The 22,018-nt window shown below is 42.3% G+C and overlaps 1 protein-coding gene across 1 annotated transcript in view; it reads left to right on the top strand.

Moving 5' to 3' along the window:
• The window catches only part of LOC124789218 (protein white-like), a 222,243-nt gene that overhangs the window by 41,489 nt on the left and 158,736 nt on the right, over window positions 1-22,018 (top strand). Inside the window, exon 3 of the mRNA XM_047256512.1 lies at window positions 12,122-12,193. Within this exon, the coding sequence (XP_047112468.1) occupies window positions 12,122-12,193 (72 nt within the window). The remainder of the gene's footprint in view (window positions 1-12,121; window positions 12,194-22,018) is intronic.

Genomic DNA, 22,018 nt, shown 5'->3' with positions numbered 1-22,018 from the left:
TTGTACGTACTTCTGTCCTTGTCGTTGCAAATCCGAAGTTTTGTAATTTTATGATATGCTTTACCAACTTTTTCTCACATTATTGTCTTAGTACAGGCGGCCCACAAAAAAGTTTTTTCGTAAAGCACCCGTTTGCTAATCGTCTCTTCAGCGTTGGCCATGGAAAGTGAAACTCCTTTGAGGCTTTATTCAGGCTCATTCCATTTTGCACCGCTTTTACGGCGTCGTTAAGTTGCTCCTCTGTCCAATCAGCATGGCTGGATCTTTTTTGTCTTTTGTAAAATGTGGGCATCTTTGCCCGGAACAATGGCGGTAGTTAAAACATTAACCTTTTTAATCACTGACAAACCAAACTGTACTCGCAATATATATATATATATATATATATATATATATATATATATATATATATATATATATAAACTAATTTTTAAATTAACGATTGTATTGAGACGTCGGATAAAACAGAATATAACTCTCGCATGGGATAGGAAACGCTAACATCTCATGACTTGTCAAAAACCCTGGTTGGGATGTACCTAAATAAAAGCTTTAGCTTTACACTTTACACATAAGAAAAGTCCTTCACCGTATCACCCCTCCCCGAGTTCACCATTTCTCCCATTTGCTGTGGGTGAAACGGTGAATAGCACGGCAAGAATTTCAAGACACTAGACGCAACGATTTCTAGGTTATGTAGTACATAAGCAGTAAAAGAAGGCAGAATATATCGAAAAATACCCTGCGGACTACGGTACCTGAAGTAAAATCTACAAATGCATGCAGAATGTAAAAATTATTTAACATCAAAAACAGTTTTGTACAAAGTACTTGCTGTTTTTAAAACAGAACTGGTTTTCAGCACGTGCACTACTGCACAGATGATCAGAGACTGTTGGCATGCAGGCATACAGAGACATCTGTTAACCAGTAAAGAATTAAAGCAATTCACCATTTCACCCGATTCACCATATCACCCTGACTTATCCTAAGTAAGAAGAGAAATAGAAATTGATGCTCTCAAATGCTTATACATATGTCCTCTGAAAGCTGTCTATGAGTACAGCACAGAGGCCACAGCGGGAATTTAACAAACCAATATACGTCATTAAATTTTCAATTTACACTTAACTTAAACCTTCCACTTAGTTATAATGTCTGTGTTGCCTGATAGTATCATTCCTTTGTAATGAGATGCAGAGTCGTCATTGGAAAGCAGAAAAACTCGGTGACGGCGGACCGTGGTAACTTGATTTATAACGCAACATAATGCTGTCCATTACACAAAGAAAAACAGTAATTGGACTTCGCAACAAGAAATATGGATTGCAGGGCTCGACCCATGAAAATCTGCAAATATACATTCAATGGCTCGCGGGTAGCGCACAGTCGACACATCAGAAAAGTAACTGCATCTCAAATGAAAAGCAGTTTTACATACTATTCGTCAGAGATGGTGGCGCATTTTCTAATCAGTAAATACATAGCTCAGGCTAATTACTTCTGCACTAAGTACATTATTACAGAGAGCTAGAAAATGGTGTGCTTACATACTGCAAGACATCAGCAAGAAAGTGATGAGAACAATCAGGCAGGAGACACGGCCAAGACAGAGTAGCAACAGGGAAGTAGCTGATTTTGTGACATTTTACGAGTTCCTAACCAGGAGAGAATTACATAGTTTAATCTGTGTGCTTTTGGTAGTTCATTTTTTGAATTTCTGCGCGTTAATTTAACATTTAATAGGCAGAGCTCTGGCGTTCTCGTGTGTATCGGAGATACAAACCTTTTTGTGCATTTTACAAGAACCTGACCGGAAGCGAATTATGTAGTCTCACCGGCGTGTTTCGGTAGTTTAGTTTTTGAAACTCTGTATGTTAATCGGCTACTTCCCTGTTGCTACTCTGTCTTGGCCGTGTCTCCTGCCTGATTGTTCTCATCACTTTCTTGCTGATGTCTTGCAGTATGTAAGCACACCATTTTCTAGCTCTCTGTAATAATGTACTTAGTGCAGACACTTTTCTTGCGTTTTCGTCAGCGTCTACAGTAGAGTTCCGTAACACGTGTCGACCGTCATTTGCTTGTTTTTTCTGAAAGCTAGTAATCGCTCGTTGGCACTAGGGAACCAGTCAGGCACCAGCAGCCGGCCAAGACAGAGCAGCAACAGGACGTAACCGATTTTGTGACATTTTACGAGTTCTTAACCAGGAGCGAATCATACCGTTTTATCTAAGTTCTTGGATAGTTCCGTTTTTGAATTTCTGCGCTTTAATTTAATATTTAATGGACAGAGTTCAGGCGTTTTGGTTTGTATGGGAAACGCTTTTATACATTTCATAATTTCCTAACCAGACACGAATTATTGTCTCACCTGTGTGCTTTGGTAGTTTAGTTTTTGAATCTATTCGTGTTAATTTAATTTTATCACACACATTTCTGACGCTTTCGTCAGTTTCTAGAGAAGACTTCCGTAGCACCTATCGATAGTCGTTTGTTTTTTTCAGTGTAGTTTTCCACTGTCTTTAGTACGGATATGAACTTTGATTGCTGTGTGCGGATGTGAGCTGCATTGGTGACTCTTTGCTCTCAGCTCGAGGTTGTGTTGGCTTCGGTTACACAGCTTGTGGCTGTAGTGCATGGGCAGCACAGCTGTGCACCGGCCGTGAGGACCCAAACGGATGTCCAGCAAGACCCAAGAGTCCGCCGGTGCCGAGTACAGTTACTGCTCGCTTCGAGGTTGATCCCTCACCCATGGTCGAATGGCAGGTCGCGTCTGGACGTGGCAGGCAGAGAAAGACTTTCAATTCGACAAAAAGTAAGACCTGCCCGGTTACTCTGTCAAATAGATTTCAGGTGCTGCCTATGACTGTCACTGCCCTAAGCTTCAGCTACGTTTCTACACACTTACCAATACGGTTTGCTTCTGCATCGCATCACAGGTTGCCCCGCGAACTGTATTGCATATCGTATAACCAACGTCAGAACCGCAAGTTATTGTAGTGTTTGTGTAACTGTGGCTGAAGTGCATATCCGACGTGTCAGTACGTGGAAGATTTGGGGTAACTCTGAAAAGCACCATGAAGGTAACTAGCATAAACGAATCAGAACGACTTGGTGTTGAGTTGAAGCAGGACTTGCCTCCACGATATGACAGTCTTGACATATTGCTACGTAGCCAGCCTGTAAGGTAAAAAGAGACAGCATAACATTTAATTGTTCAGGTGTCTAAACTGTGGTTTCTCATCGCTCTGTAAATGGAATGAAGACGGGAGATAAGGGTTAAATGCATGAAAGACAATGAAGGAACACAAGCTCGGGCTACGGACGTGAGGGAAAAGAGGTCGTCCGTTGTTTTTCAAAGGAAACCTCACAGCATTTGCCAAAAGCGCTTTTCGATAAATCGCGGAAACCTGAATTTGGATGACCAGGTGGAGACTGGAAGCACCGTCTTTAAGCATGCGGGTCTAGCGTGTAACCACAGCGGTCGGTATATGTGAATCGAACTAACAAAGTCAACTATGGCGAATAGAGTTTTAGTGTACTGACTAATATCTGTTGTGTTGGTCACATACTGGCTGAAAAAAATCGAAATGCAAAGGATCTGCTAGTGCTGAATTTAGAGAAATAAAACTGTACACCGACAGAAAATAAATTACCAACGCCAGGTTAGCCGAGAGCGCTAATGCGCTGCTTCCTGGACTCGGGCGCACCGGCCCCAGATCGAGTCCGCCTGGCAGATTAACGACGGAGGCCGGAGTGCCAGCCAGCCTGGATGGGGTTTTTAGGCGGTTTTCCACATCCCACTAGGTTAATGCCGGGCTGGTACCCACGTCCCACCTCAGTTACATAGCTCGCAGACATCTGAACACATTCACACTATTCCATGGATTACACCGGATGCAGACAGTTGGGGTACACTAATTCCGTCCTGGGGGGTATGGGGTGGCGGCAGGAAGGGCTTCCGGCCACCCCTTAACTTAAGCTTGCCAAATCTGATTAACCATGCCGACCCTGAGTCACTGCGAGAAAAAGGCACATGCAAAAGAAAGAAAGAAAGAAAATAAATTACCAACACAAGAAATAATTAATGTAGAACAATTCTAATTTCGGGAATACATTTGTACACGTAACATATTTAAGCGATTAAAGTTGCAAGTTCGCAGGTTACTGTAATAGTGAGAAAAACCTCTGAAAATGTGACTTGCTGGTACATTAATTAACGATCAGAATGCTGAATGCAAGTATGCAAACATGCATGCTCGGTGCCATAAAGGTTCTGGACGACAGTTTTTGGGATGGAGTGCGATGTCTGTTCCACTTGGTAGGTCAATGCAAGAACAGTTAACGCTTGTGGTGAATGACGCTAGAGTTGTCGTCCTAGGATGCCTCATACGTACTCGACTGGAGGCAGATCTGGTGATCGAGGACGTTGAGGTAACGTGTCAGCACTCTGTACAGCGTGTTCGGTTACAACAGAGGTATGTGGGTGAGCGTTATTTTGTTGGAAAGCACCCCATGGAATGTTCTTCATGAACGGCAGCACAACAGCTCGAATCACCAGATTGACGTACAAATTCGTAGTGAGGGTGCTCCTGGTTGCACACGAAATCGCACCCTAGACCATAGCTCCAGGTATAGGTTCGGTGTGTCTAGCATACAGACAGGATGGTTGCACGCCCTCAGCTGGCGTCCTTCTAACTAACAAACGGTCATCACTGGCAGTGAGGCAGAAGCAGCTGTCATCTGAATACACAACAGATATACCCCCTGCGTTACAATGACCTCTCGCTTGACATTGCTTTAGTCGCAAATGGCCGTGGTGTGGGGCCAGTGAAATGCCACCTACAGATCATCTGACTCGGAGCTGTCCTTGAAGTAACCGTTTTGCAACATTTCGTTATGTCACTATTGTGCCAGCTGCTGCTCAAATTAGTGCTGCGGATATAGTACGGAGCGTAAGAACCATGTGTCAAACACGGTGGTCTTTCCTCTCGTGCTACGTGGGTGTCCGGTGTCCGGTCTTCTTGCGACCGTTCACTCTCGTTCTCAGGTATCATGTGTTGTGGCTACACTCCTGCCAAGTATTTCTGCAATGTCGCAGAAGGAACATGCAGCTTCTCGTAGCATTATTACGGGAACTCGTTCCAACTCAGTGGGGCGCTAATATTGCGTCTTTGTCGCCTTAAAGGCATTCTTACCTAACATCAATTCACCACATGCAATCCCAAAGGTAACCAACCCTCGGTCTTCAGGCCGCAAGTGGCCCATCGGGACCATACGACCGCCGTGTCATCCTCAGATGAGGATGCAGATAGGTAGGTCGTGTGGTCAGCACACTGCTCTCCCGGTCGTGAGGATGGTTTTCTTTGACCGGAGTCGCTACTATTCGATCGAGTAGGTCCTCAATTGGTATCATGAGGCTCAGTGCACCCCAAAAAATGACAACAGCGCACGGCGGCCCGGATGGTCACCCATCCAAGTGCTGACCAGTCCCGACAGCGCTTAACTTCAGTGATCGGACGGGAACTGGTGTATCCATAGCAGCAAGGCCGTTGCCAAATGTAACCAACGGTCACGACTATTACAGAACGGATGTGAAGCAAACCTTATTTGCATCGTTGTAGTGGCGCTACTGGCGCCACTGATATGCAACTGGCGCAAAATCTGATGCAGAAACACGCCTACCAACTTTTGTTTATTTCACACAGATCCTTCGGGGTGATGGGATTTTTTCCCCATGAGTGTATCATTGATTATCTTCGAATATCAACTTTAAGTACGTGAGTCCTCACTGGAGTTAGTCGCATGGGGCATTTGAGATCCTGCATGACGTTAAGTGTTGCTCTCCTGAAGCCCAACGATTTGTGTTCGCAAGACAGTCATAGGATCTCGAGTAATGTGGAAGGCTAAGTCGCAGTCTCGATGTGGCACATGCTCCTGTCGAATTCCCACACGTGCTGCCAGAAATTTCTCCTTATTACACGAAGTATACAAAAATCTCTTCACAAAAAATTACAACATTCACAATCGATTTCTGAATGAGAAGCACGCTGCGTGATCTTTTCTTACATAGAAACTATAAGTGTCTCCTATCTAGTTTGTGCCGGCCGCGGTGGCCGAGGGGTTGTAGGCGCTTGAGTCCAGAACCCCGCGACTGCTACGGTCGCAGGTTAGAATCCTGCCTCGGGCATGGATGTGTGTGATGTCGTTAGGTTAGTTAGGTTTAAGTAGTTCCAAGTTCTAAGGGACTGATGACCTCAGATGTTAAGTCCCATAGTGCTCAGAACCATTTGAACCATTTTTATCTACTTTGTGCCGTGGCACTGAAATGTTACTACCTACTTTGTATACCCTAACACGTAGTACACTTCACACCACTTTGCCATTTGTTGCATGCCTCCTTCGTAACGTTGCAGTTTTAATGGCCAACAGGGTACATCACATAGTATGTCGCGATAATGTTGTTTGGAAAGCAGCGTTCCCTTTTGGAAATCCCGCAGGCGAGGCCCTGCGGTATTTCAAAAGTTAACAGCTCTTCGGAGGCCTGCTTGCCATGAATCGTTGATGCGATAGCGTTGGGTCGCTCTCCGCAGCGCTCTCGTAAAAGCTAGCAGCAGCTTCGCTCTGTACACCACAGGTCGGCGAAAATATAGTGCTGTGTCACACCATCAGCTGATTACTACTGGACTTCTAGAGTCTTTAATATCTCATACACCTCCCCCTCCGCGGCAGAAATCTATTGGTTATGATTTTATTATTATTTTCATTTCGGTACAATTTATTTAGTTATCGTAGATACATTCATTCACTTCGTCATCTGCGTATATTTTATCCAGAGAAATTATTGTCAGTGGCTTCCTCTGCTTAAAGAGATGGTTTAAATATCTCAAGGCGATACATCTTTTTCTGTCTCTAAGCGAAACAGACATTTTACGGTGTACTTACGGTGAATATTTTCAGAAAAAAATATTAAAAAGAAAAAAAGATAAATGGGGGCTTAAAAATCGTCGCCTCGGCTCAATTACTCACGAAATTATTCACCAATAATCCATACCTATTTTACAATTAATGCGAGCATTTCCAGCCGTCTACACTCATTAAAAGAGTTAAGCATATTTGCAAATTACCCAGCAATAGTAACTATGGACGATCCTTTTGTGTTTATGTTGGAATGAGGCTGTATACATAATGCGAACTAGTTCGTCGTCGACACTCTGCATCATCAGGGGCTGTGCAGTCACGGCTTCTAAACAAACGCATTACGAGTACACCAGAGCTGAGTTTTATTGTGAAAGCACATTGTCCGAGCGCTTCGTAGTACAGTGTAGCCACGTTGAATAGTCTCTCCATGGCAGACCGTATCAAAATCATCACATCAGTGGGACAAAACATGATACAAGTAGATGTTGCGAATATTGTTTACGTTAATTAACGTGTTTCTCCAGGCTACGGTAAAAGTTTCAGGAAAGGCATTCAATAGTGAATCGAAATCATGAACGCCATCCACGCAAAACTACAGCAGCTCAGGACCGGTATGTGAGAATATATGCACGGAGACACCCTACAAAAGTAGCGAATTCACTGCACCACGAGTTTCTAGTAACCACAGGGGTTGCCTTAAGTACCCAAAATGCACGCAACAGGCTTCATGATGGGGGTTGTAGAGCCAAAGACCTCTCAAGACTCCATCACTCCGCCCACATCCCAGGGATGCTCGTGTAAGATGCACTAGAGCACACGAACATTGGACACGAGACCAGTGACCCAAACCGATGTTCACAGGCGAATTGCGAATAGGCTTGCACCCCGACGACAACTCTGTTCGCATATGGAGGCAAACAGGGCAACGTTATCATCCCTCAATGATTGTGGAACGTCACCAACAACCCGGTGGCCCAATCATATTCTGGGCAGGTATCGTGTATGGCCGCTGCACAACACTCGTTCCAATTGAAGGCCACATGACTACTGCAGCGTACGAAAACAACGTCCATAGTCAGTAGTTTTGCCGAAACTGTGGGGGAACGGTTCACTCTACAGGGTGATAACCTCATCGTTCTCGCAGTGTGTAGCGACATCTGACAGGATGGGGATCCGCAGAACTAAGTGGCCAGCATGCTCACCGGATATGAATTGCGCAGAGCATGCGCGGAACTGCTCAAAAGAGTAATTTCGAGTAGTCAGCACCCTTCATCAACGTTGTAGCTCTCAGGAGCGCAGCCTTTGAGGAGTGGGAGAATATGTCTCAAGAGACTTGCAATGAGTTGATACAGAGCATGACCCGTCGCATTCAAGAGCACCTAAGGGCTCGGGGAGGACACACACGCTACTGAACAGTGCACTGACCACATCATTTTTTTCTATTGTTGTGAGACATTGAAACATTCTTGTTTTTTTTCCAAATAATGTTCCTTTTTCATTTTATAATCTGTTCAAACAGAACATAAAGTGTAATTTATAGATGTCCATCTTACTGCATGGACGAGAGTCTTCAGCTGATGATATTTTGAGAAAAATCACCACCACATCTTGAGAATGTCTTTATTCTATCACACGACTGGTTTCGACGGCACATTACAGACATCCTCTGGTCCAACCACTGCCAAAAGACTATTTGATTTCCTTGGCACATTTACTGTCGAATCCTTGTTACTAGCCCACGTGTGCTAGTGACGAGAATCCCACATTAAATGCGCCAAGGATATCGAATAGTGTTTTGGCAGTGGTGAGGCCTGAGCAAAGTGGTAATGTGCTGTCGAAACCAGTCGTGTGATAGAATAAAGACATTGTCAAGATGTGGTGGTGCTTTTTCTCATATAAATATAGTGTAGTTACCCTTTGCATAATATTGTGTATTACCAAAAAATACAGTATAAGACATCCATCTCATTACAAAGTAGGAGTAGCAATTATTATATTCTTATATTTTTTTATGGGTGTAGTATCGACAATATAACGTTTTTACGAGGAAGTCATGTCTTTTTTTTTTAAAAAAAAAAAAAAGAACTGTAGTCGACTACAAGAAACTTGAAGTGCCAGCAGTCCAACCTGTGTCACAGAACATCCTGTGACGTCAACCATTGGTTTATTTGAGGAATCACCAGCGAATACAATAGAATGTAGAAATCTATCTTATCAATTTATTTTTCCGTCCTTCCGCAGACTTGTACTTTATACCATATATTCTTTCGATGACTGCTAGGTATCTCCTGAAAATGAAAACAGATTTATAGCTAACTGGTCTGAGAAGCAATGAAAGAATTAAAAACAATGCTCAGGGGGGAAGGACATCAGTTATGTGATTCGGTGTTGACAGCGCTGTCTGTGAAATAACAGTGCAACACGTGGTGGATGGGATAGTGTATTGAGCATAGAATAATGGACTGAGAGGAAATCAAAGGAGGGCGAAGTATCAACGCTCTGCAAAAATCATGTAAGTGACATGCGTAGCATCAAAACTGGGATCCACAAAATAGACAAAGCTGAGGAAATCCCTTACATCGGAAACAAAATGACGTATGACAGACAAAGCTAGGAGGATATAAGAAGCAGACTAACACACGAAGAAAAAACGTTGCTCACCAAAAGACGACAGCTAGTATGCGATACAGGAATATACAACTCCATTACAGTATTATATGGATGCGATTCATGGACAGTGGGAAATAATCACTGAAGGAATCGTAGCGTCAGAGGTGTTTTGCTGGAGTACTATGAAAATTAATTGTAGTGCTAATATAAGAAAGAAGAATCTCTGCAGGCTCAGCGAGGAAACGAATACATAGAAAAAATTAAGTAGGAGATTTTGGACTGAATGGACGTATGTAAAGACATCAAAAGTACTGGAGTGAGGAGTAAACGGCCCAAATTTTAGGGAAATAACACCCGGAAAAAAATGCAAGACCCAAGAATAATTAATGTAGGGTAACGAAAATCCCTAATAGATTTGTCTAGGCAACTTCTTTAAGTGATTTAACATTGCAATGTGACAGTTTAATGTAAGCGCGTGATAAGCCAGTGCAAATGCGATTTGCTGGTACTTTAACAACAAGTGTACGATCAGAATGCTGTACGCAAGCTTGCAAACGTGCATACATTGCATTGTACAGGTCCTCGATGTCAGTTTGTGGGCTGGAGTTCCATGCCTGTCGTACTTGATAGGACAGTACAGGAACGGTTAATGTTGGTTGTAGATGACGCTGGAGTTGTAGTCTGATGATGACTCGTATGTGCTCGATTGGAGACAGATCTGGTGATCAAGCAGGTCAAGGCAACATGTCAACACTATGTAGGAGTTTAGAGCAAGTTGCGTTACACCAGCGATATTTGGGTGACCGCTATCGTCTTGGTAAACACCCATCCCTCTCCCCGGAATGCTGTTCATGTACGATGTACGGCAGTACAATACGTCGAATCACCCGATCGACGTCCAAATTTTCAGTCAGAATGCGTGGGACAACCAGTGCTTCAGACCATAACTCCACGTGTAGGTCAAATTTTCCTAGCACGCAGACAGGTTATTTGGAGGCCCTCATCTGGTTTCCTAATCGATACACGGCCATCACTGGCACTGATCAGAACTAGTTTTCATCAGAAAACTCGAAAGATCTCCACCCTGTGCTCCAGTAAGTTCTCACTTCACACCACTGTAATCGCACGCTACAAGACGTGTGGCTCGGTGCTATCCTTGAAGTAACCGATCTGTAACAATTCGTTGTAGCACTGTGGTGTTAACTGCTGCTCAAATCGCTACTGCAGATGCAATACAATGCGCCGGGGCCATACGCCGAACACGACGTCTTCCTTCTCGGTAGAGCCACGGGGCCGTCTAAAGCCCGGTCTTCTTGCGACAGTACATTCTCGTGACTACAGCTGCCAGCAATCATCTACAGTTGGCCACACTTCTGCAGTCTCACAGAAGGAACGTCCAGCTTCTCGTAACCCTAAAACACGACCACATTAAAACTTACTGTGTTGTTGATGGCGGCGTATTTGTTGCCTTAAAGGCTTTCTTGATTCACATCAATTCACCAAATCCATTCTCAAAGGTGTCTTATGCTCACGACCTTTACAGCATCTATTCAAAGCAAACCTGGTTTGCATCCTCACAGAGCGTCACTAACGCAACTCTTAAGAAACTGGCGCTAAATCTGGATAGACATCATCCTTCAGATGTAGAAACACGCCTACCAACTTTCTTTTACGTTGCAGAACTTCTCGATCTTATTTCAAAAGATTGAGGGCAATAGAGGGTTACAGCTAGTCTTCACTGTAAATCGTAGCGCCTTAATACACTATCCGACTCGATAGTGAAGTACCCTATGTGGAAGAAGAAATGGCGGTGCCGTTTGCAAGAAGGACGATATGTGTTTACAATTAAAATTGCAATTTAATTTTTTGTGTTTGATGAATCTTCATGCTAAAGCCTCTCACGCGGTTTCTAGTTACTGGATAATAGTAACCTATTCGCAAGACCTCCGTTCGGGATTACTTGTGTTAATGTTCATTGTATTTGAGACGTATGCTCTTTTTAATGAAAGATGTGTGTAAGCTCTTGCGCCACTAAACGTGCTTTCAAGCGTAATGAAATCTATCAAGGAACTTTGCTACTTTCATTTGCCTTATTTGTTTCTATACCGTTTGCTACCATCGGTTAAGATACTGGAAACTCATTCGGGATCACTGGGCCGTCTTAGTTTTCGACAGTTTGCCTAATTTCTTAATGTGAATGGCGGGTTGGACCTCGTGGATATGCAAATTTTCTTCCTAACATTGTCGTACCGGAGCAGGTACTTCATCTCGAATAGCCTGTTCATGTGTGGTACACTAAACCCAAAAAAGTTTCTACGTTACGCTAATTTCTCTGCAAGTTGAATCTTACTGTTCGAGATGTACCTGAGGTTCTTATAAAGTCTGAGGACAAAGCCACACAGTAACCAACAGAAAAGAAGTTAAAATGAATTCTTCTTCGTAGCATGTGAATCACGGGAAATCGTATTAATTTTGTCAGAAAAACGGCTTCCGATAAGGCAAACCTATTTGCACCGTGTTTTCACAATTGTCATGTGTTTCCACATATTTTAATTTTTACTTCAATAGCTTCCCCTCTCTTGTGTTTCAGGCCATGCTGCGAATGGATGAAGAAATACCGTATGAGCAACGTATGCGCAGAGTAACTGAAGTAATATCAGAGGTATGTACGTACAGTAAGAGGCTTGATAAAAGACAATGCTCTATCTGTTGGTGTAATTCTGCGTTTCATGTCAAGGAGCTAGATCTAATAAAAACAAACACCAACAATTAATACCCAATAACATGAAGGCATTGGTAAAATGGTTCAAATGGCTCTGAGCACTATGGGACTTAACTGCTGTGGTCATCAGTCCCCTAGAACTTAGAACTACTTAAACCTAACTAACCTAAGGACATCACACACATCCATACCCGAGGCAGGATTGGAACCTGCGACCGTAGCGGTCACGCGGTCCCAGACTGTAGCGCCTAGAACCGCACGGCCACTCCGGCCGGCCATTGGTAAAAGTAACACTCCACTGGAGGTAAGTTTCTCATCTTTAATACAAAGTCTGTGTAGTGTTTACTCACGGAGTATAAAATGTTCAAAAATCTCGAGAGAATGCGGCCGCGGAAATTCTTCTAAAGGTGGATTTACACTGTTACTTATCCTAAGGTTTGTTGACTTCTTGTAAATATCGGCCAGTCTTCTTCCAAATATTATACACTGCCGGAAAAAATGCAACAATACGCGCAAGATGCTAGGGATAATCTATCGCAGGATACCATTCGGTACCTTTACGATCGCTGGCTTGCGGGAATACGTACCTGCTGGTGGGGGTGCACCAAGTATTGGTGGGCATCCTATACTGTGTCATGTGTAATTTTTTCATAATGTAGGGCCATTATATATTTCTTTTAAGTCAGTACCGCCATTAGTCGGTTTTTTTTTTTTTTTTTTTTTTGAGTGTTACATTTACACGATCATGATTTCGGCTTCAAGTTGCCATTATCATGTATTTTAATGTTATACAGTGCCTAAGTTGGCATACTGTCGTGTTTAAAATATACTATTAGACACATTGTCCAAGGGTCAATATTTCTGGTAAAAGCCTACTGCTTTGTTTTATTCATTCAGTCAAGATGGTATACTCAGTGATAACATACGCCGATGGTGGTCATGGAAGGCTCCGGAACGGCTGTACGATACGTGAATCCCATCTTCCGAACGATAGTGAAACCATATGGGTAGCATATAGCCGAGGCATTCGTCTTCAAGGACGACAATTCGCGCCCCCATTGTGCACATCTTGTGAATGACTTCCTTCAGGATAACGACATCGCTAGACTAAGGTGGCCAGCATGTTCTCCAGATATGAATATCGGATATGCCTGGGATAGATTGAAAAAGCCTGTTTATAGACTCTGAAGGACCTACGCCGAATCGCCGCTGAGGAGTGGGACAACCTGGACCAACAGTGCTTTGACGAACTTGTGTATAGTATGCCACGACGTATACGGGCATGCGTCAATGCAAGAGGACGTGCTGCTGGGTATTAGGGGTATTTTTGTATACAGCAATTTGGACCACCACATCTGAAGGTCTCGCTGTATGGTTGTACAACATGCAATGTGTGGTTCTCATGAGCAATAAAAAGGGCAGAAAGGTTGTTTGTGATGTTCTCTACTTCAATTTTCTGTACAGGTTCCGGAACTCTAATAACCGAGGTGATGCATACGTTTTTTGATGTGTTTATCTTACATCCAAATGATGAATTTTCGGACATTGCTTTCTTATCAAAACTTTATCTGCTAAGACTCCTCTGTAACCCCTACATACGTATAACAGGAGTTATGAAATACGTGTAAAATCTTTTTACATATCAATGCTGAGTACGGTAGGCAAGTTTCATAATAGGAGACGGTGTTTCAAATAATGTAAATATCGTAAGTAACATGGCTCGAATTTTTGTGTTAGCATGAAGATGTAGTCACACGTCCTCTCTGGCCCCCGAAATCGCCCGATTTTAGTATTAATAAATATTGTTAAGTTATATAATAGTATTCCTCAAGGAAATGAAGTTTAAAGCGTAAGAGTGGTATAAAATACATGGACGACCTTCCGGGGTATGTATGCATCGACGACAACAGTCATATTCCTACACTAATTTGCAGGATATCCAGATTGTTGAAACTGTACATGAGCATAGGAACCATTTACGGGAGCAATGGTGTTTTAATACAACCTTGATCCATTGAATTCATTGGTAGTGGGACCACCAACGACATGACTTCACTGAACCATATTACTAAATGCTAACCCGCGGCACAGCCTCAGTTGCAAGTTGTGTATCTAAAGACTTCCAAAGGCAACAAAAATTTGGTTTTCAGTAGTTCATACAGTTATTGATCGAATTTAAAAACTGAACTCATGATCAGCCTAAAGAGCAGTAACATATTGTTCATTACCAAACAAGAGAAGTACTAAAGTTTCACAAATTTTCCCGCCTGTACTCATCCAATATTCGAGAAATAGAGAACTTAGCGACTTACAACAAAGTTTACACATAATTTCAAACCTTGATTAATCTTTTTCTCTGTGATATACCCCAAAAAATTATGAAAGAAAATAAATTTGTCATTTACTGCATTTTACCTAATTATGCAGCAAAACCGCAGTATCAGGTATTATGTTTTAATTAATTACTTCTTTACTAACAACTCTATTCGCAACACATTTTGCAGACGGTATGCACATACACTGAGGAGACAAAAGTCACTGAACAGCGATATGCACTTATTCAGATAGCGGTAGTACCGCGTACTCAGTGTATAAAAGGGCAGCGCACTAGCGAAGCTGTCACTTTTACCCAGTTAATTCATGGGAAAATGGTTCCTACGTGATTATGGCCGCAAGACGGTGATTAACAGACTCTGAACGCGGAATGGTAGTTGGAGTTAGGTGGTTGGGACATTCCATTTCGGAAATCGTTAGGAAATTCAAAATTCCGAGGTGCACATGTCAAGAGCCTGCCGAGAATATCAAATTTGAGGCATTACCTCTCACCACGGACAACGCAGTGGCCAGCGGCCTTCACTTAACGCCCAAGAGTAGCGGCGTTTGCGTAGAGTTTGTCAGTGCTAACAGACAAGCAACAATGCGTGAAATAATCTCCGCAATCAAAGCGGGACGTACTAAGATCGCATCCTTTAGGACAGTGAGGCGAAAATTGGTGTTTATGGGCTATGGCAGCAGACAAACTTAGCCAGTGCCTTTGACAACAGCATCAGCGCCTTTCCTGGGCTCGTGACCCTATTGGTTGGATCCTTGACTACTGGAAAACCGAGGCATTGTCACATGAGTTCCGATTTCAGATGGTAAGAGCTGATGGTAGAGCACAGACCCGATGAAGTCATGGACCCAAGTTGTCAACAAGGCACTGTGCAAACTGGTCGTGCCTCCATAATGGTGTTAGCTATGTTTATGAGAGGTTCTTGGTCCTCTGGCCCTAAAGAACCGAAAATGACTTGAAATGGCTGTGTTGGGCTACTTGGAGACCACCTGCAGCCTTTCATGGACTTCACGTTCCCAAACAACGATGCGCCATAACACCGGGCCACAACAGTTCGTAATAGATTGAAGAACATTCTAGACAATTCGAGCGAATGATTTGGCCAGCCAGATCGCCCGACAATAATCCCATCGAACATCTATCGGACATAATCAAGAGGCCAGTTCGTGTACAAAATCCTGCACCGGCAATACTTTCGCAATTACGGGCGTGTACAGAGGGAGCATGGCTCGATATTTCAGCAGGGATCTTTCAACGACTTGTTGAGTCCATGGTACGTCGCTTTGCTGCGCTACGCTGGGCAAAAGAAGGTTCTGCACGATATTAGGCGGTATTCCATGACTTTTGTCAGTGAATGTACCTATGTACCTGCAAAGTTATATCATTGTATGAAGCACAATGTTTTATACGTGGGAGATCGATTCTCTAAATATTGGGCGTCAAAGTTAACAATGCATATTCGAAATGATTTCGAGTGTAATAGACACGTATATCCTATGCGATTCTTTTACACAAGATTTCCCTGTCAGTGTGGACTACTGTTTTCGTTTACACTATTGTTGAAAAACGTGATAGTAACTAATCGAATTGCATTATTTTATGACAGCATCTATCGCTTCTACGAATTTTAAATAAGTTTCGGACCATATGCTATTGCGTTGTCTTTAGGGTTAGAAAAACAGGGCTTCATTTATATTGATGAAGGAAACACGTAAAAATACGATCACAAATTCACCGTATTTGAACAGTAATTCCATAGGTACAATACAATAAAACTACAGGAGAGTGGGAGTTCATTACTCCTTTACTCATGAGAGACACACTACCTAAATTGTGGCAGTCTGAGAAACAGTCGCCAGTACTTCAGGACGTTTTATACACTTCCCACAAAAAAGACACTACTACACAGTTAAGTAACACCACCAGGCTTCAACCGAATTTCAGTACTGCATGTTGAAATGTACTCTTTGGTTTCCTGATGTTTCAGTGCCACGCTTTACAGTTATGCACAAACCAATGGTTAGAAATGGAACAAGACAATGCTGCAAGCAACTCAGTTAACAACGGGGGTTGAGTACGCTCTCGGCACAGTAATCATAAGAAGGAAATCACTCATAAGTCTTTCAAGATAAAGTAGAAATATTACGTGCCATACTAATCATGTGTTTTTTAAACCAATAACTTATTTTCATTTACCAACATAATGAAAGTATCTCGTTTTGTATAAACTACTGAAGTAGACAAAAATCATTTATTTTACGGACAGTTATTAAGTTTTTATTACAAATACTGATCTATGCATTTAACAAGTATACTTGGTACTTTGCGTGAATGTGAATGAGACGATGCGGCGAGTACAATGTAGGTCAGCGACGTTTATTTACATCATGGCACCAACATGGCACATTTGCTGCACAAAACGTTATTCACTTGGTAGCCTTGAAATAGGTCATTGCTTGTAGTAAATTTCTGTGGAAATTTCCTGCTGATTTTAAGTTATTTACATAATTCGTACTGTATGCACTTCTATTCCATAATCTATAGTCTTTTGGGCACGCTGAATTGTTTCCCTATTTTCATGCTGTAATGTAATAACGATTTCAAAACCCCTGCTAAGTCAGATCTTTTTAGTCGTTGTAGGCCTATTACGGTAAGTATCTAGCGTCAGCTTATTTGTAAGAAAATAGTGCATATCTCTAAATTATAGGTAAATATCAAACAGAAAACATTATTATAAAGTTTATTACATACGTCATATGGGTTTGACATCCACAGGTTATCCTGGTTCTTCGAGTAACAACCATTACTTTTACTAGATATGACTTTTTATATAATATGATTTTCAGATTGTCTTCCTTTTCTGTAGAGAAATAATTATGTGACAGCTTATTTGACCGACGTATCAGCGATATTATATAGTTACAGTTAGTTTTCTTTATCATGCTATCATTTCCGTGATTTTTGTTAGTGGTATCATTGGTAGTCCTGAGTAATGTCTGATTGCTTCGTAATATTTTGTGTCTCTATCCTCTTTCTTGATTCATAAATTCAATAAAGGTTTTGATGTATTTTTTGTGTTTGAGATCAAATTGATCATTAAATCTGTTTACGTACACAAAACTATCCACTAAAAATACCTAATAGGCAAAAAATACGTCAAAAACTGTATTGAAATTATCATTCATGAAAACAGAGACATAAAATATTCCGAAACAGCCAGGATTACACAGGACCACCAACGATAACACTAACAAAGCAACAGTATTTAGACAGTTTGATTCATTATTAACAGTTATACTTTAAACTGTGTGCTTGCAGTGAAAAAAAAAGAAAAAACTTCTCGACAAAGCGAGTAACGACAGATAACGAAAGACTAATTGCTTGCAGTTGAGGCTTGTGCTCCTCGCGGTGGCTGGCACCGTTTCCATCAAGTGTTTTGTAGAACTGTTATTAAGCGTTCTTAGTGAAGCTTTTGGATATTTTACTGACAAATCTTTAGCAACAAGTGTTAATATATCGTTGCTAGGACATTTCTCTCAGCAGCTATCTTTTATGAACGAAAAACAAAAACACGTGAATATGATACCCCAATCGATCAAGCCAAGGGTTGGCTATGGCTTTGCATATGTATCACGACATCTAAGCAGTGTTGATACACCTTCCTTCAACAGTAGTAATTAGAGATCAGCATCAATTTGGTGCGATCGAAATGTACTCTCAAGATCACTGTCCTCAGAACGATCAAATGGAGATGGACCATCATTAATTATGTGTCGCCTCAGTGGATGAGAAACAATGTCCAGAGACAAAAGGCAAGGCACCGATCACCGTCAGGCCAACAGGTAACAGGTCGCATAAACTGTGGAAGCTGTAAACGTGGAGAGTAATGTGAAGTTAAATACAGAAGTTAGGAATGGTAATGGGTAGCCACACTTCCGAAATGTCTGTTAGTTGTAAAGACGTGAACAATCCAGTGCTCATATTGGTTCCTCGCAGAGGACATAACACGTTTATTAGCAACAGAAAATACGCTAGTAAAGATAATACATATCAACCAACAGACATGGGTCCCCATGACGTATTTGTAGAGGGAGGAAATGGTGATGTAGGAAAATTACATCCGAAGGCCCTCTGTAGAAAGTTGTTTACAGAAAATAACTTACGTCATGAAACTGTTTGTATCTTAGTTATTGGGAGAAACAGATATAAAATTGCAACCAAAAGCCGCGAGGGATTAGCCGAGCGGTCTAGGACGCTGCAGTCATGGACTGTGCGGCTGGTCCCGGCGGAGGTTCGAGTCCTCCCTCGGGCATGGGTGTGTGTGTGTGTTTGTCCTTAGGATCATTTAGGTTAAGTAGTGTGTAAGCTTAGGGACTTACGACCTTAGTCCCACACGATTTCACACTATTTTTTTTTTGCAACCAAAGCTGGATAGTCCGCAAAAAATATACGATTACTTGTTGTTTTTTGAGAGAAAAATGTGGAGGTTTGTGTCCATAATTTCCTAACAAAGAAGTGGGGAGCTAGCCGTGATGTTGTTATTGAGTTATCCCACGAGGATACCCTTGCAGAAATAAGGTGGGAATTTTTAGTATAAGACGTATGAATGTTCACGAAAAAAGTAATAAAAAATTTGAGAGTGAAAGTACTCTCACACCGATGTGTGTTGTAACATTGAAATCTGTGCAATTTCCTCAGTATGTATATTTGTAAGGTATGCGATGCCATGTCGAACAGTAAGTCGTCTGTTTTGGCAATGTCACAATTGCCTTAGATATCCCTGTCTAAGTTCGCAGTGTCGTTGTACCGCTCCCTGTGCCAAATGGGCGGGAGCTGATGAAACCTCGCAGTGCTCACGTCCCGGAGATCGCAAGTGATTTCATTGCAACGGAAACCACGTCGCCACTGATCGCTGTTGCTCACTTTACGAGAGAATGGAAGCAATGAGCAACGGACCCCATAGCGCCTGTTACGCAACCGTCGTCTTGTCATTGTGACCTTAATTTGCGTAGTTTACTGGTGATGTTCCTCCGGTAAGCTCTCTCCTAGCGACTGTCCTAAAGTATATGAGAAATTAGCAGGTTCGAACATGGCGGACAACAGGCTACAGCCGGAGACTAAACATGTAGTTATGTCGGTTTCAGCTCCCACGTTTTGAAATAGTAAATCATTTACTCGAAGCATACAAGTTAGTTTATTCTGATATGTTGCACGAATTTTAGGGTCCACAGATTTCAATATGAAACAATCTGTATACTCCTCCTCCTGTGGCAACATCTCATACAGATCGAGAAACTGCCATTAACAGCCGCGCGGGATTAGCCGAGCGGTCTTAGACGCTGCAGTTGTGGACTGTGCGGTAGGTCCCGGTGGAGGTTCGAGTCCTCCCTCGGGCATAATTTAGGTTAATTAGTGTGTAAGCTGAGGGACTGATGACCTTAGCAGTTAAGTCCCGTAAGATTTTACACACATTTGAACATTTTTTTTGTTGTTGCTATTAACAGCCTTTGTGCGTGAATGATGCAGATCTTTCTGTCTCTTAAAATCGGAACAGAGATGATAACGACACAGGCTGTTATACGTAATGCGTTGAACACTTCTCCAGATCTGACAGTGGCTTTTAAAGTACTCTAGTAGAATGCACGGTCAGCAATGTGAACAGAGGAAGTCTTTATCTGGGGCTAAGGAACAACCACATATCGGTAGCTTATATTTGCGAAAATTGGTTTCAACAAACTCAGCAGTACAATTCAAAGGATATACAGTGCTTATAAAAGAGATAGATGTGGAAAACGAGAAGGAGTAGATATTTTAATTACAGAGACGATTAAATTTTAAAAAAATGGACTTTAACATTAGAACAACATACTTCCAAGCATTGGCTGTCGTAATTTATTCTCCTAATGGCGTATTAACCGTTATCACCATTTACAAACCACCTTCTCGTAAAATATGAAATATTTTACAGGATCAGATTATTTTCCAGCTTCAAACACTGTTTCTTTTGTGTACAGGCTTCAACACCCACCACTCGCTATTGAGTTCCGAAGTGGTCGATGCCAATACCACAGAATTGGACACACTTCTCGAAAATCTCAACTTAGTTCTTCTAAACGCCTACTATGTTACATAACATAAACAGATGACCGTCTGCCGTCGGTTTGTCATTGAGCTCTGCTGACTTCAACAGTGTAACGGAGTGGACAGTCAAACGAGACCCCCTTGGCTAGGTACACCTCCCTCTGGAAATCACAATAGATTCACCTATAAGTCCAGCAGAAAGTTACTTAAGCAAACAGTAGGTGGAAAATCAAGTCCACTGGCTGGCCGAAGTACACTGCTACATCCAGGCGAAGTTTCAATCTTTCTCTAACTTCTTAGCTTCAAAAGACGCCTAACAACAGTTCATTTCAAGTACTGAAGACGCTACAACAACTTCCATTTGAAGCCAAGGGAAGTCATCGTTGCCAAGCAACGTCCCCCCCAGTTTGTTGGACACCAGAGTGCTATAGAGCCGTAGCAAAATGTAGAAAGCTTCATTGCATATCGGAAAATAGCAGCGTCAGATCGAAGCCGTTTAAAAGATTGTAAAAAGAGTAGCTGGCAAAATTTCTGTGAATCTGTAAATGACAATGTTAGTGCCATTTACATTTGTAGAAAATTAAGATTTTTCAAAAGCAAGAACTCCACTACGCGTCAACTATCAAGTGAAGCGTGGCTTGGAGTCTTTGGATTGGTTGGTTGGTTGTTTGGGCAAGGAGACCAGACTGCGTGGTCATCGGTCTCATCGGTTTAGTGAAGGATGTGGAAGGAAGTCGGCCGTGCCCTTTCAGAGGAACCATCCCGGCATTTGCCTGGAGTGATTTAGGGAAATCACGGAAAACCTAAATCAGGATGGCCGGATGCGGGATTGAACCGTCGTCCTCCCGAATGCGAGTCCAGTGTCTAACCACTGCGCCACCACGCTCGGTGAGACTTTGGAATTCACTCTCACCAGCTTCCGTAGCCAAGCCACCTTTTTCCCCCCAGAGCAATGGAATCACACTCACCTGCTTGTGGTTCCAATTTCTTACTAAGAACTGATGAAGGGCATTAAAAAAGAGGTTGACATCCACACCTGGTAAGGAAAATATACACTAGCAGATGATAATAAGTCTCCCTGCGGTAGCACTCAGAAAACTGTTACAGATATTTAACCAGTCATGGATGAAGGGGACAGTAATAAAAAGCTGGACTACATAAATAGTGGTATCTGTACTGAAACCACTTAAAGATGAAGAGCAGGTCAAGTCACACAGACATATTGTTCTACCTTCCTGTATCGCCATAATCTTAGAGTGCATGGTAAAAAGTCGTTTTGAATGGTGGTTGGAATCAAATAAGATACTGTAATCGAATCAGTATGGGTGTATAAAGGCAAGAAAGCAGCAGAC

The sequence above is a fragment of the Schistocerca piceifrons genome, chromosome 3 (genome assembly GCF_021461385.2).
Source record: "Schistocerca piceifrons isolate TAMUIC-IGC-003096 chromosome 3, iqSchPice1.1, whole genome shotgun sequence".
Taxonomy (NCBI): domain Eukaryota; kingdom Metazoa; phylum Arthropoda; class Insecta; order Orthoptera; family Acrididae; genus Schistocerca; species Schistocerca piceifrons.
Note: the sequence above shows the minus strand (reverse complement) of the source record. Positions and strands in the feature narration are given on the sequence as shown.